The sequence below is a fragment of the Sardina pilchardus genome, chromosome 5 (genome assembly GCF_963854185.1).
Source record: "Sardina pilchardus chromosome 5, fSarPil1.1, whole genome shotgun sequence".
NCBI classification, from domain to species: Eukaryota; Metazoa; Chordata; class Actinopteri; order Clupeiformes; family Clupeidae; genus Sardina; species Sardina pilchardus.
The window spans coordinates 19,037,286-19,051,200 of record NC_084998.1 but is presented as its reverse complement, the minus strand read 5'-3'; the positions used below and the strand labels follow the sequence as shown (position 1 = coordinate 19,051,200).

The window sequence follows — 13,915 nt, the reverse complement described above, 5'->3', positions numbered from 1 at the left end:
ATTGCTGTAATGTGTCAAAGCCACGTCCTCATCAGAGTCTCCTTGCAAAATGCAGATCTTTATTTGTGGATGGCTCTATGCGTTTTAAAAAAAATGAAATTGACGCATTTGTAATAATTCAATCTCTCTCCCTCCCCAGTAAATATTCTGCCAAAGCAGCGGAATTAATTGCATTTTGTAGAGCATGCATTTTATCTGAGGGAAAGTCTGAACATATTTGTTGATAGCAGATAGGTATTCATGATTATGGCATGCTTTGGAATGAAATGGGGTTTCTCAACAGAAAGATTTAATTCGTTTTCTTTTGGACTCTATTCAGCAACCCAAGGTCATAGCTGCTGCCTCTGAAGTGTGCTGCCCACACGAAAGGTAAGGTCAGGATAAGGTCAGCGAGGGCATATCGGGGAGCTGATGAAGCCGCTCGTAACGCAGCCAAAAGGGGAGAGGACAACCGAATATCGCCAATTTTCCTTGAGCTAAAACATCCGAATACTGCAATCTTCTCAAACACTAACTATACCAGACATAGTGACAGAGGACACATTGAAGGAAGCTCTGAAATCTACAGATCAGGAACACAGAAAAAGGTGGAAAGACTGTAAGGAAGATGACCATGGATTGTGGATACACAACCACGGGTAAGCCTATTCTTTCTAAATCTTGTTTTGAAGTTCTGGCAAAAGTGATGCATAACCTGGACCATGTGAGTACAAATGCCATGGTGCTGCAATGGAGAAAATAAGTATTATACACCTGGTTTTACTAATGTAATGATATACAACTAAATAAATGCAGAGGATATGAATACTGCCTTGTTTTGGGTGACATGCTGTCGAAATGGCCTGAATGTTTAAGCATGCGCATGTGCTATCAGTTGCAAAGGTTTTGATACGAGAATTCATACCCAGGCGAGGGGTACCCGCGTGTAATTACCTGTAATTCCTTTCCTGTGTATCCATTTAAAAACCCACCACATTTGGAAGATGTGGATTGCTCTAAATTATTGCACTAAATCATTACTTGCAAGAACTGATCGCTGCTTTGTCTGCTGTTTCTCAACAGGTGTCCCGCAGAGTTTCCAGGACAAGCATTTGAGCCAGAGTAATCATCAAAGATTCGAGAAGGAAACATTGGAACTTTTCCACAGACTGAAATGACAATTGACCGACAATATCCGGAAGAGACAAGATAGCCTGCCAACATCTGTGTCTGGGAAAAGATACGGGAGAGCTATTACTTAGCGGACCCTTGGACTGGACAAGGTGCTGTGACAGGCTGGGCACTCTCGACTTGGAGTGTAATAGTCATCTCCCTACTAAAAATGAACAGCTTGGCTTATTGCAACTTACGGCTAATGAAATGTCAGCTGCAGCATTGTTGTTGAATGAAGGCCTGCGGGCCTTACGGACTGAGGTGATGGCTCACAGACTTGGACTCGATCTTCTTTGGGCTCAGGACGGGGGCCTTTGTGAGGTTGTGGAGACAAATGATGTTTGGAAGTAGGCCTACTGCCTAGTTTTTTTTCACGAAATTGCTCAAATTTGGACGTTTGGTCCCGTCTTTGTAATTATTGGGTTCGTTATACTGTAGGCCTACTAGCAAAAATATTGATTTCATAGATTATGCGTGTGTTATGAGACCACCTAAAGAATCAAATTATGTGGCAATGTTTTCTTTGACTGGAATTACTGTAGGCCTACCACTCAACATGATGATGATAATTATGTATGAAAACTTCTATTACAGAAGAGTAGTCCCACTACTACCGTACAGTACTACTACAGTATATTCCCATCATACTTTTAACATATTTGCATTTACTCATTTTATGTTATTTTATTCTTCATATTATCATTATATGTTGTCACATATCTTTCATTATGATGATCATTCATTCTATACATATTCCTTGTAACCAATGTGTATGATCTCCTTGTTTTACCTGACATTTATTTGTTTGGGGGAAATATGGGGAAATTTCCAGTAATTGAACAATATATCAGCTGTTAAATGTCTGCTCAGAACTGAGCATAAAAATAGATGGTAAAAGAAGGTTCTTAATTATCTTATGTTTCTCTTCTTCCTGATCTTTGAAGCCACCCTCCCTTAGGAGTCTGGAAGCGATCCCCTTGTCCATGACCTCTGAGGTCAACCTTCTTGGGGAATCTGGAGTGATAGTAGTTTCTTTTCTGGTTAATAATGACAGTTTTCATTTCATCTCGGGTAATCCCTAAATGGCCTGCTTAGTCCTTTAAATAATGGTAAGACTTTGTCTTGGGCAGACTTGTTGCTCTCATACTCGCCTAGGATGCTCGTGTGTTTGTAACCTGTCTCCGGCGTCGTGAATAAACACTACCGTATGGTCGGCCTGCCTGTGCATAGTTTTTGCCTCTTTGTGGATTAATACTGTATTTTTACCACAGCACAAAAAGTAAACATATTTTATTTACATTTTATTTTGTTTAATAATCCAAATGAATTGTACATTCATTCTGTTTAATCTATTAAAATCAACAACGAAAAAAAACTTCAGGAAAACAAAGCACTTTCTCTAGTAAATGTGTCATTGGCTGAAATTGCAAAGAGGAAGTGCGGTGGCTAAGGGACTTAAAAACTGTTTCACCACCACCTTCACCAGTCAGTTGTGTTTGCTGTATCCTCTTCTTGTGCCGTTGACGTAGATTGCTGTATCGTCCGCTAGTGTATCCTCAACTCCAGGGTTGGCAGAGTGAAGGGAGATGATGCTTTGTCTGGTTCTCCTCCTGGGTGCGGTGCTGTCTTGTGCAGCCCAAGGTAAGCTCACCGTGGGCTATCTTCTCTATGTCCAGCTGCTCTTTGAAAATTAACAATAACACTAGGCCATATTGGCATCAGTCAGGTATTTTATGTTTGAAAAACTTGTGCACATCCTAATGAAGCATAAATTACAAATGTTATAAACATGCAAATATATATATATACAGTATATATGCTAATGATGCAATGATGCACTGTATGTGTACATTATAAATATATATATAGAAGGTAAGCCAAGACTTAAGCTTACTCCTACACAAAGATGCACACACAGTGTGTACATCTTTGTGTAGGAGTAAGCCTAAGTCTCAGCTTACCCTCTATGCTTATGTTCTCATGCACTCTTATTCAATGGTTATTGAGATACAAATAAAGTAACAAAATAAAAAATAAATATTTCTTCGTATAAGTAGGCTACTAATGAATTAAAAAACGACCACTTCAGCTGTTCTCACTGAAGAACCTGCGTATTAAAGACAGAGCCCAACTAGACAATGCATTTCAAAAACAACAACAGTAGAGGTGCTGTCAGGTAGGAAGAGACCAAGAGTTCAGCCGTTCAAGACAGGTGATGGCGCTTGTGGGTTTTTTTGACATGTTTGAAAAACGGGGTGGGGGGGGGGGGGTGGTGAGGAGTGTGTGGTGTGGGGTAGCTCAGTGTCTGTGAGAAGTCGACTCAGCCAGTATGTGTGCGTTTGTGTGTGTGTGTGTTTATGTGTGTGTGTGTGTGTGTGTGTGTGTGTCCCACACAAAGTGAAAGAGAAGTGAGAGCAGGGATGGGAAACAGACCCTCGAGACCTGGCTCTGGAGTGTGCCCCCCCCTCATCCACCTCCTCCGGTTGGCCTCTTCTGCCCCTCACCTCGTAGCGCAATGTGTTTCCTGGCGTAGTGGGCAAGAGCTGCACGATTTCAGACGTCCCCCCCCCCCCTCCTCCTCGCATGCAAAGCCCATGTCAAGACCACTCTCGTTTCCTCTTTCCCCCTGACGAAAATACAACGGACAGCAGCAACATCCCTGGAAATGTGACAGCACACGTCCGTCGTATTTCAAAATGATTTGAACTGCCTGACTCAAGCATCCCGACAGGAATTTCTGAATCTGACTCTGACTCTGACTCTGAATTTCTGAATCTGAGCTTACGTATGCAGAAATACACCATGCTATCTTCGCTCGTTATTCGCTTTTACAGAACTGAAGAATTCCACTCAGCACAAAACATCAGTGCACATTTATTTTTATGTATAGTATACGTTGGGAAGTTGTGACTTAGAGAGAATAGTTCACATGGCAAAGCCTGTGGATGTCATTCCATGTGTGTGCGTCATGCCTGTCTGAGAACAAGCACAGCACACAGCACGGTACCTCATTTTAATCACAAGTAAGTTCACCACTTGAATTTGCTTGCCTATAACAGCAACATCCACCGCTCACAAATGAATTCCGAATCAATCGATGCCTCAAACATACGTCAGGGTAAAAACATTGTGTTTCGCTCCTTTCAGACAGCGAGCCGGCGGCCATGACATTGGGCTCAGAGGCCAGTCAGTCAGATCCTGGGGCCTTTGTGGCCCAGAACTCCGACGGTCAGGAACTGGGCCGCACCCTGAGCCTGCTGGTCCAGGAGCTGCAGTCGGCCACCAGCTGGCGGGCAGAGGTCCTCTCGGGGCTCACCCAGCTCATCCAGGAGCACAAGGAGGTGGCCAGCAGCCAGGCCGAGGCGGTCAAGCTGCTGCGTGACGTCCGGGAGCACGGCGGTCAACAGTTGACCCACATGCAGAACCTGGCCCGGCACCAGAGCCTGCTCGTGGAGAACCACCAGGCCCTGCTCCTGCAGGTGTCCCGGATAGGCAACGAGCTACAGGACCTGAGCAAGAAGATCAACAAGAAGCGTTGAGTTCCCCTCCGAATCAGATGCCAGTCTCCTTTGCCTGTGAAGACGCACCAACCAGTGGAACATGGATTAGCATTTTTTTTACATTTGACTTGATTATGCTTACAGGATTGTGACAATCCTGTCACTTGTGCCATGTAGTAGTAATCAGTAATCAGTAATGAAGTAATCAGCACAATGAAATCACTTTGATGAAATGTTGGCCAGTATTGCTGAGTAAAGCTATGAATTAGAGCAATGCAAAGCTGTTAAATCAGCTGAAAGATGTTTTAAGATGCTTTTTTTGTACATTAATACACACATTTTTGTTCTGCAAACTCTAAATGCTTAATCACTGTATGATCATAAGAAATTGTTGACATGAAATATCACAATAAATCATTGAGCATCATTCCACCATGGTTTTCATTTCTCATTTTATTTAACAGTTGACCTGATTACACAATACATGCAAAAAAACACAGCAGTAAAATCAAAGAAGAGTTTTCTGCACTCTTAGATCTCTTTGGGCCAAAAGACCTCAGGGCGATACAAATTGAGATAAAACATGACAATTCAATTATTTTATTTGGTTTATTAACTTTTTTTGAGAACAAAAGAGTTTAATACAAAATGTGAACAAAATATGAGCACAGTTATTGATTGAAGTTGCTACAGATTACATAGTCATTGATACAAGTAAAGCATAAATACATTGGTAACACTCTAAGAACTCAGTATTCATTATTATTCATTCAGTATTCATTATTACTCAAACCATTATACACACGTTCATAAAAGGTTATAAACCATTCATAAAGCTTCACAATTGTTATTATATTATATACAATAACTATTAATACTGTACATACTCCTGACTGTCTTCATAAAGAATTACTGTATGTTACAGCTTGAGGTGTCTCGCGTCAAGTATTATTTTGGTAATATATTAATCAACACTATTGCATTGATATTATCATACTAATGTATTTATTTGTTGTATTGCTAGACTGGAGACCACCTGATATTGGACTGAACCGCACTGTCATAAAGAAGACTGAATTTACTTTGCCAGTGGGCACTCATTTCTCCCTGAGTTGTCATGGTAATGACAATGGCAACGTGACCTTGAAGACTTTGCCACTATCACACAGGCGTTCCAAGGCATGGATTAAAGTCAAGGGGGCAACCATTACCCATACTGGAAGCTACAGGTGTTTCTATGATCAACGTCCAGAGCTGTATTCAGAAGTGTACATCTACATCACCAGTACGCTGCCTATACCTCCCTGTGAATTGACATACTCCTAAGCAATTAACACGGCAATACACATGCCATATAGGCCTACTAGGCTAGAAATAATCCACTATTATAGAAGTCTAGAATGTAGTATAGAAGTCATCTTGATTATAGGAGTAGGCCTATGGTAATAACGTCTTTAAATACAGCTCTGGAAAAAAATAATTCTGATGTCATCATCATGAGAAGAATTCGAATGAGCTGACGGTCATATTCAAATTTGCAGTGGTTTCTCATTTCTTCCAGAGCTATATGGTGTGATAAAATGAATAAGATAGCAAAATGTATGCCTAGTGCTTACTATACAGCAATTTGTCATGTTTGTTATTGTAATGAAAGTAATAGATGCAATCTATATCTGTTGCCTGCATTATTACCAGGATACAAGGATGTTTATTTGTCACATGCATATGATTACTAATGTAAAGAATGCAGTGAAATTGTCAGTATTAGTGAAAGACTTACTAATAATGATAATAATCTTTGCACTTCATCTTCTTATTTCTATCCACAGATGGTGACATGTTCACGCCGATGAGGGTTCAAGACGCTGGTTTCAAAAAAGAGGGTTCTGATTATCTCCTTGATTGTTTACTGACGGACCCTCAAGCGACAGACTTTTCTCTCCGTCTGCTTAATGGCAGTGCTTTACCCCACGACCTGAACTACACCACGGACCCAAAGAGAGGGATTCTCATGCGATGTCTCCTACCCAGTCACAGCGGGAAGTACGTCTGCAGCGCCAACCTCCATGGCACCAGAAGAGACTCTGAGGAATACCACATTAAGGTCGAAGCAAGTAAGACTACCACCAGAATACACTATATTACAGTAATTTCCTGTGTATTGTGCATAAGCCGCAGGACAGTGTTTTGTGCAAGTTAAAAGAAACAAAACCATATTAGTACCGTATTAACTGCCCCCGTGTATTAATATCATAGCTGAAGAAATTTTGCAAAATCAATGTATAAGCCGCGGCTAATAGTTGGGAAATTACGGCATACAACGTAATGCATATACTTTGTACAGTATATACACTATACACTTTTTTTGCTGCTTGAATATGCCAGGGTTTTGATTCCAGAACCCAATGTCCCAAGTTCATGTCTATCTTTACAATGGGTACTAATGGTCCAAGTTTAATGTGTTGTGTGTCCTCAATGTTTGTCTTGATGTGTCGTCTCTGTCAGAGCTACACTCCCCACCAGGTGTGCAGATTAGAGTCCTGCAGCCCAGTCAAGCATTCCAACACATTCTGGTTGTTGGGGAGAAGCTGGAGATAGAATGTGTTTGCACTAACCCCAACTATGAAGCCCACATCACCTGGACACATACTTCTGGTCAAGTATGAGCTCTTTGATTTAAGTTGTTGTTATGGAGCTCTATATAATGTCACACCATACTTTTTTACCAGTTTATATATGTCTAAGTTTGATCATTTCTGAATGATAATACTGTTTTATTTAGCTATTTATTGCTTAGCTGTTTGACCTTGACTTTAACGTTTCAGGCCCTAGCCCTTCATCAGACGTAAATGAGACAATACTGTAACATACTATATGACAGACATAAATACATTTAGCCTGATGAAGGGCTATAGGGCCCGAAATGTTGCGTGGTGATTTACCATTAAAAAAACTGAGAAGCATTTCCTGGTGTGCGGACTTCTCTCCTCTAACTTATGCTTATGTCCAGCACCCAGTTTTTATTGTTTTTTTCGATGTGCTTGCGGTAGCCTACTCTTTGACCTTGACTTTAACAAATTCATTATTTTTCCAAGAAAATGCGAGTCGAACAGTCCGTCCTGTCAGGTAAAGAAGTAAGGAAAATCAGCATCATGACTATCCCCTCTGTGAGTCTGTCTGACTCAGGCAACATCACCTGCACTGGCGCCAATGAGGCAGGAGCAAACTCCTCCACCACACACCTTCAAGTTGTAGGCAAGTGTTTTCATTCCATTAGTACAAATCAATCATGTCAACGCTTCATGTCAATGTTATATCAATATTATTCCAATCTGATGTCAATAGGAGACTAATGTTACTGATACCGTATCAATATGGTGCCAATCTGACGTCAGCCTGATGCCCATTTTGTCATTTGTTGTGCCAACAGCGGAGCCATTCATCAAACTCATCCCTTTACTCTCCTCAAAGCCCGACAATGGTGGTTTGGATATTAGCCTAATAGAGGAGGGGAGTATTGACCTGCGTGTCCAAATCACAGCATACCCCATGATTGAAGACCTCTGGTGGGATACACCTGCGCCAGGCAATGCAACAGAACAGACCTTGCTCAAAATCGAGAATGGGTAACAGCTTTGTAATGTGTAGTTACTCGACACCTTATTTACTGTAAGCAAGTGTGTTCTTTTGTTTCAAAGCGAGTGCTCAACTGCTGGCTTTGGTGCCCTCTGTCTCATGTGTGTACATGCGGTAGATACAAAAGTGTGCTGCTTCTGAGAAGTGTGACGGCAGAGGACGGAGGCCTGTACACTCTCCACACCAGGAGCGACCGAGTCAACGCCTCACTCAGTTTCAACGTCTCTGTCTGGTGTGAGTGCTAACAGATAGAATGCTATGGTTAAATAAAAATGATTTCTAAATGTCTTTGTAAAACACTTTCTTCCTTTCTTTCCTTTCTTTCAAATAGACAAACCAAGTGCTGTGGTTAGATGGCATAATGGTTCTCTGACCTGTGTTGCCACTGGTTACCCTCTTCCCCTCTTATACTGGTCTAGGTGCCCGGGGGCCCAAACCATGTGAGTACAAAACTCGCCATGTAAACACATCACATGGCAAAGTGCGATGTCTTGCACTGTAGTCTTATAATGTGATCCAACATCCACTAACAAAACAACAACCGTGTTGACTTTACAGATGTGACACAAACTCCAGTCTAGTGGGAGACAGCTATTTTTCCCAGGCCTCTGTGGTGAAGGGAAGTGAATCTGGGCGGGACCTGGTGGAGAGTGTTCTCCATGTGAACCACTCAAGCATCAGAATGACTATTGAGTGTATAGCAGTAAACCTGGCTGGGGAGGACCGGGCCGCAATGGCTTTTAGCCACTGTAAGACAATCTGCTGTTATACAGTACATGTGTTTATATCTAAGTCGATATGTAGGGAAAAAAGTGTCAGCCAAATATAACGTAAACATGCAAAACGAATCATTAATTATTTGTCATGTAATTGATTGTTCTCCTCAATTTAATTTTAACATCATGGCACTGTGGACATTTTTTTTAGTTGTCACCAATCCAGATTTTCTAGTATCCAATCATTTCACACCAACCCTTGTTGGTGCATCAAGTTTAGTAGGACTACTGATAATCCTACTTGCAGTAGTTTTCTACAAGTACCAACAGGTATGTCTTCATATCAGACATACATCTTCTGTCATAGTCGTTGCTTCATAGAAACTAGATCTAACTGAAAACATCAATATTGTTGTCTTTTATAGAAACCTAAATTTGAAATCAGATGGAAAATAATTGAGGTCAATGATGGGAACAACTACACATTTATGGACCCAACTCAGCTTCCATACAATGAGAAGTGGGAATTTCCACGTGAAAGGCTAAGGCTTGGTTGGTTACTCTTCAAATTAGAGTCAAAATGATTTTAAATGTTTTTATAGAGCTGTTCCTGGCATTTTTTAAAAATGGGAATTGCTTACATGTTCCAGGTCAAGTGTTGGGTACCGGGGCTTTTGGGAAAGTGGTGGAGGCAACTGCTGATGGCCTAGGGACAGACGGAAACATCATCCGTGTGGCGGTGAAGATGCTCAAACGTAAATTTAATCTGTTGCTGTTGTTGATGATGTTGTTGTTGTTGTTGATGATGATAAAACACCAAAAAGTTGTGCTGACTTCACTAATAACATAAGAAAAAAAAAATCTGTTTGTGATCCTCTCTGTAGCCAGAGCCCATTCAGAGGAGAGAGAGGCTCTGATGTCAGAGCTGAAGATTCTGAGTCACTTAGGATCCCACAGCAACATAGTCAACCTGCTGGGTGCTTGTACACAGGGAGGTAGGTCTTAATACTCACACACGAGTATGCGTAGCCAAGACATTTGTATAGTCTCACATTACTAATTCCCATTAGTATATTAAATGTCTTTTGTGTGTCTCTCTGTTGTTGAAATGTATTGATACGTAGGCATGATATTATCACTTAATAGCTCCACAATTCAGATCATTTCATTGTATTCCCATGTCAGGGCCGATGCTGATGATCACAGAGTACTGTGGCCATGGGGACCTGCTGAACTTCTTGCGCAGCAGGGCGGAGATGTTTGTGACCTCTGTGTGGAGTGTAGCCAGCATCTCCAGTGAGGCCACTCTCTACAAGAACATCACTGACGACAACCGGGTCCGGAGGTTGGTTTTGGTCTATAAATTAAAAAATTAAAAAGAAAAAAAAAAAAACACAACATGACAAAAATAGGAACTTGTGTGGGCACTGGGCAGATGCACCTTTCATTTTGACTCAGTAAGCCCAACACTGAAACAATAGCCTGATACTGTACTGCCACATCCGAGACACGCCTTTCTTCAACAGATGACCTCATGCTGGGTTGGCTGGTCTTCAGCCAGCACAGAAATGTGAAGTGAGCTAATTAACTTACCTCACAGAAGTCCACAGTCTCAGTGACACTCTGACAGTTTAACACCATAACATGCTGGCCATAACATTTTGAAGCCATGGAAACAAGAACTTTTTTTAAAATTCTAATTCTTCTACACTTCTGTCTCCCCCCTCCCCCTCCTCCCTCCACCCCCTCACACCTACGCCGTGTCTGCTGCTGCGTGCAAACAGCGACAGCGGCATCTCCTGCTCTGGCTCTGACTACCAGGACATGCTGAAGCCAAGGCACCAGTCACTGGGTAGGCAAGCAGAGGAGAGCTGAAGAGCTGTGCTGTGCTCCACAGAAAGAAAGAGGCACAGTGTGGCGAGACAGAGGCGGCTCAGTTCAAATGTGCACACACACACACACACACACACACACACACACACACACAGACACACACGCACACACACACACACACACACACACACACACACACACACACACACACACACACACACACACACACACATGCGCGCGCACACACACACACACACACACACACACACACACACACACATACACACACACACACACACAAATACAAATGCACAGAGCTTTCATTGGAGACCTGGATACCTTGGCAGAGCTTTACCGAAACCTAGTTTGTTCTTCAAAAATCCTCAAAACCAGAAGTCATTTATAGTTTGCCTTTCAGTTTGACCCTGAGGTGTAAATCCATTTTATGTGCAGAGAATTGCAGTGCTGTGCCAAAGCCAACATATCTGTTCTCCCTGGAATGCTTTCAGGTTGCCACCCAGAAACAGACTCCGGACTCTTTGGCATAGAGGACATGCTACGATTCTCCTATGATGTGGCTCAGGGCATGGACTTCCTTGCGTCTCGTAATGTAATTGAACACATTCATATATCACCAAGTGTTGTAGATGCAGTAGACTGGGCAGCGCTTTTCAGCAACAACTCTTCATGACCTCTGCTGTCAGTGGCTCTCTGAGCGAGTGTGTGATTTGTTTTGTAGTGCATTCACAGAGATGTGGCTGCTCGGAATGTTCTCCTCACCGACTCCTGTGTGGCCAAGATCTGTGACTTTGGGCTAGCCAGAGACATAATGAACGACTCCAACTATGTGGTCAAAGGAAATGTGAGTTTAGTTGGCTTCATCTCCAATACACAATATTACCCATTTTCATCATGAATTAATGAATCAATTATTATTATTTGTATTTATTTACGTAATCAGAAATGAACATGGTTGCATAGGTGAATGCACTCTGTAGTGTGCATCGGATTTAATCACATATCACATTCACCATTTCAAACCATTGCATTTGTTACTGTAACCACATGGAAATTCTCTTATTGTAGTTAATTATCTCCAGTCTCTCTGCCTTTGATCCTTTACTGTTTCTGTGTAGTCACCAATTGGCTGTGGATGAATGCCTGGTGCGCACACACAGCCGGTTGTTGTGATGAGATGAAGAAGGATGATGTGCATACAGATGATCAGCTGTCGTGTCTCTGTTGTGCGTTTGCTGCATGCAGGCCCGCTTGCCGGTGAAGTGGATGTCACCCGAGAGCATCTTTGACTGCGTCTACACAGTGCAGAGCGACGTGTGGTCCTACGGGATTCTGCTGTGGGAGATCTTCTCTCTAGGTGGGCCCCGCAGCTACTTTCTGCTAAATCCTCTCAATAAATGTCTTTCTTCTAGAACATTCAGCTGTATTAACTGAAACTTGAAACTGGTTGAACAAGCGCAAAAAAAAGATCTTCTTTTTTGAATTTTTGATTAGGTAAAAGCCCGTACCCTGATATAATGGTGAATTCCAGATTCTATAAACTGATTCAAGATGGATATCAGATGTCTCAGCCAGACTTTGCCCCACCAGAGATGTAAGTGCTATTACACCTTATAACGGGAGATTCTGTGGGGATTTTCCGTTTAATAAACAACACCTACACTCACGTTTCCGGACTAATATTTATATATTTTGTATTAGTCTCTCTATTCCACAAACCACATAGAAGAAAGATACAGAATGTTTTTCAAATATGCTGTGCTGTGCAAAAGTTTGAATCACACAAATAGTTTTTACTTAACAGTCATCAACATGTTTACAAGTGCAAACAAAAGAATCTTTTTGAAAAATCTAAATGCAGAAGAAAAAAATGCAGCTGTGTTTTTGCACAGTGCTGTGGTAGAATATGTTCAAAATCACTCACTTGCCTTCAGGTATACCATTATGAAAATGTGCTGGAATCTGGAACCAACACAGCGTCCAACGTTCAGTACAATTGGAGAACGTATTGAACGGTTATTCTCAGACCAACCTCATCAAGTAAGTATCTATGCAAATATTCATGGGTAATTTGTATAATATGTTGTGGTGTAGCCTTAATCCCTATATGGATATCCTATATACTGTACTACAACATGATTAACAAAGGAAATTGATTCTGACTATAACACGACTTGGTTAACAAATTGAGTCGATCCAATGAGTAAACTACATGGATAGTGCACTATTACAGTACACTAAAAACGAATTAAAAGAATGTGTCAGAAACAACACAAACTGTGTTGTCCCTAACACATAGAGATGTGTTAAAAACAAAACAAAAAAAAATGTTGTAAGATTTGTGTTGTTCCCTTCTGGACAAGGAGATGTGTTAAAAACAACACAAGTTGTGTTATTTTCAACAAATTTGTTGTAAGTGTAGAGTCTTAAGATTGCCCTGGCTTCCTAACTTCTCTAATATTGTCTGAATGGCTCCTCCTGAGCAGTACAGGAACTTAGAGCAGGCCCTTGAGGAGGCGGAGGGCGAGGAGCAATGTGAGTGTGAGTCCACTGTGGCTTGTGAGGGGGTCCTTGAGCCGGACGCCGACCATGATGTGGAGGGAGAACCACTGATGAAAAATAACTACCAAATATGCTAACGGGAAAAAAAGATTTAATCCATATACTGTAAAGGGGACTGCACACACACACACACACACACACACACACACACACACACACACACACACATATATGCATACCAATGCAAACATACACACACACATGCACACACATGCACACACACACACACACACATATAGCCTACTGAAAAGAATGAATCGCTGGATATACTTGATTTTATTGTGTACATCAGTTGCACATGAATGAAATGTCTAGCTGTCAGTTAGTCCAGAATTTCTCTTTCGGGTTACAAAATTATGGAAGCCCGTTTCCGTCACTTTGAGAAAAACAACTGCCAGATTACTGTAAGTTGAAATGATGAGATAGAAAGTCACAATTATGAGAAATGAAGCCGTAACACACACACACACACACACACACACACACACACACACACAC

The 13,915-nt window shown here is 41.6% G+C and overlaps 1 protein-coding gene across 1 annotated transcript; it reads left to right on the top strand.

The window, feature by feature from the left end:
• Positions 1–5,693: 5,693 nt before the first annotated feature.
• Positions 5,694–13,585, top strand: csf1rb (colony stimulating factor 1 receptor, b). Its single transcript, XM_062536811.1, has 20 exons — positions 5,694–5,937; positions 6,482–6,766; positions 7,158–7,312; positions 7,748–7,907; positions 8,083–8,278; positions 8,407–8,522; positions 8,620–8,728; positions 8,847–9,037; positions 9,216–9,334; positions 9,430–9,556; positions 9,655–9,759; positions 9,889–9,999; positions 10,190–10,349; positions 10,789–10,856; positions 11,347–11,447; positions 11,577–11,699; positions 12,101–12,212; positions 12,350–12,449; positions 12,790–12,895; positions 13,342–13,585. The coding sequence occupies exons 2-20, from the start codon at positions 6,490–6,492 to the stop codon at positions 13,492–13,494; spliced, it is 2,589 nt and encodes an 862-aa protein (XP_062392795.1). The 5' UTR covers positions 5,694–5,937; positions 6,482–6,489; the 3' UTR covers positions 13,495–13,585.
• Positions 13,586–13,915: the final 330 nt, after the last annotated feature.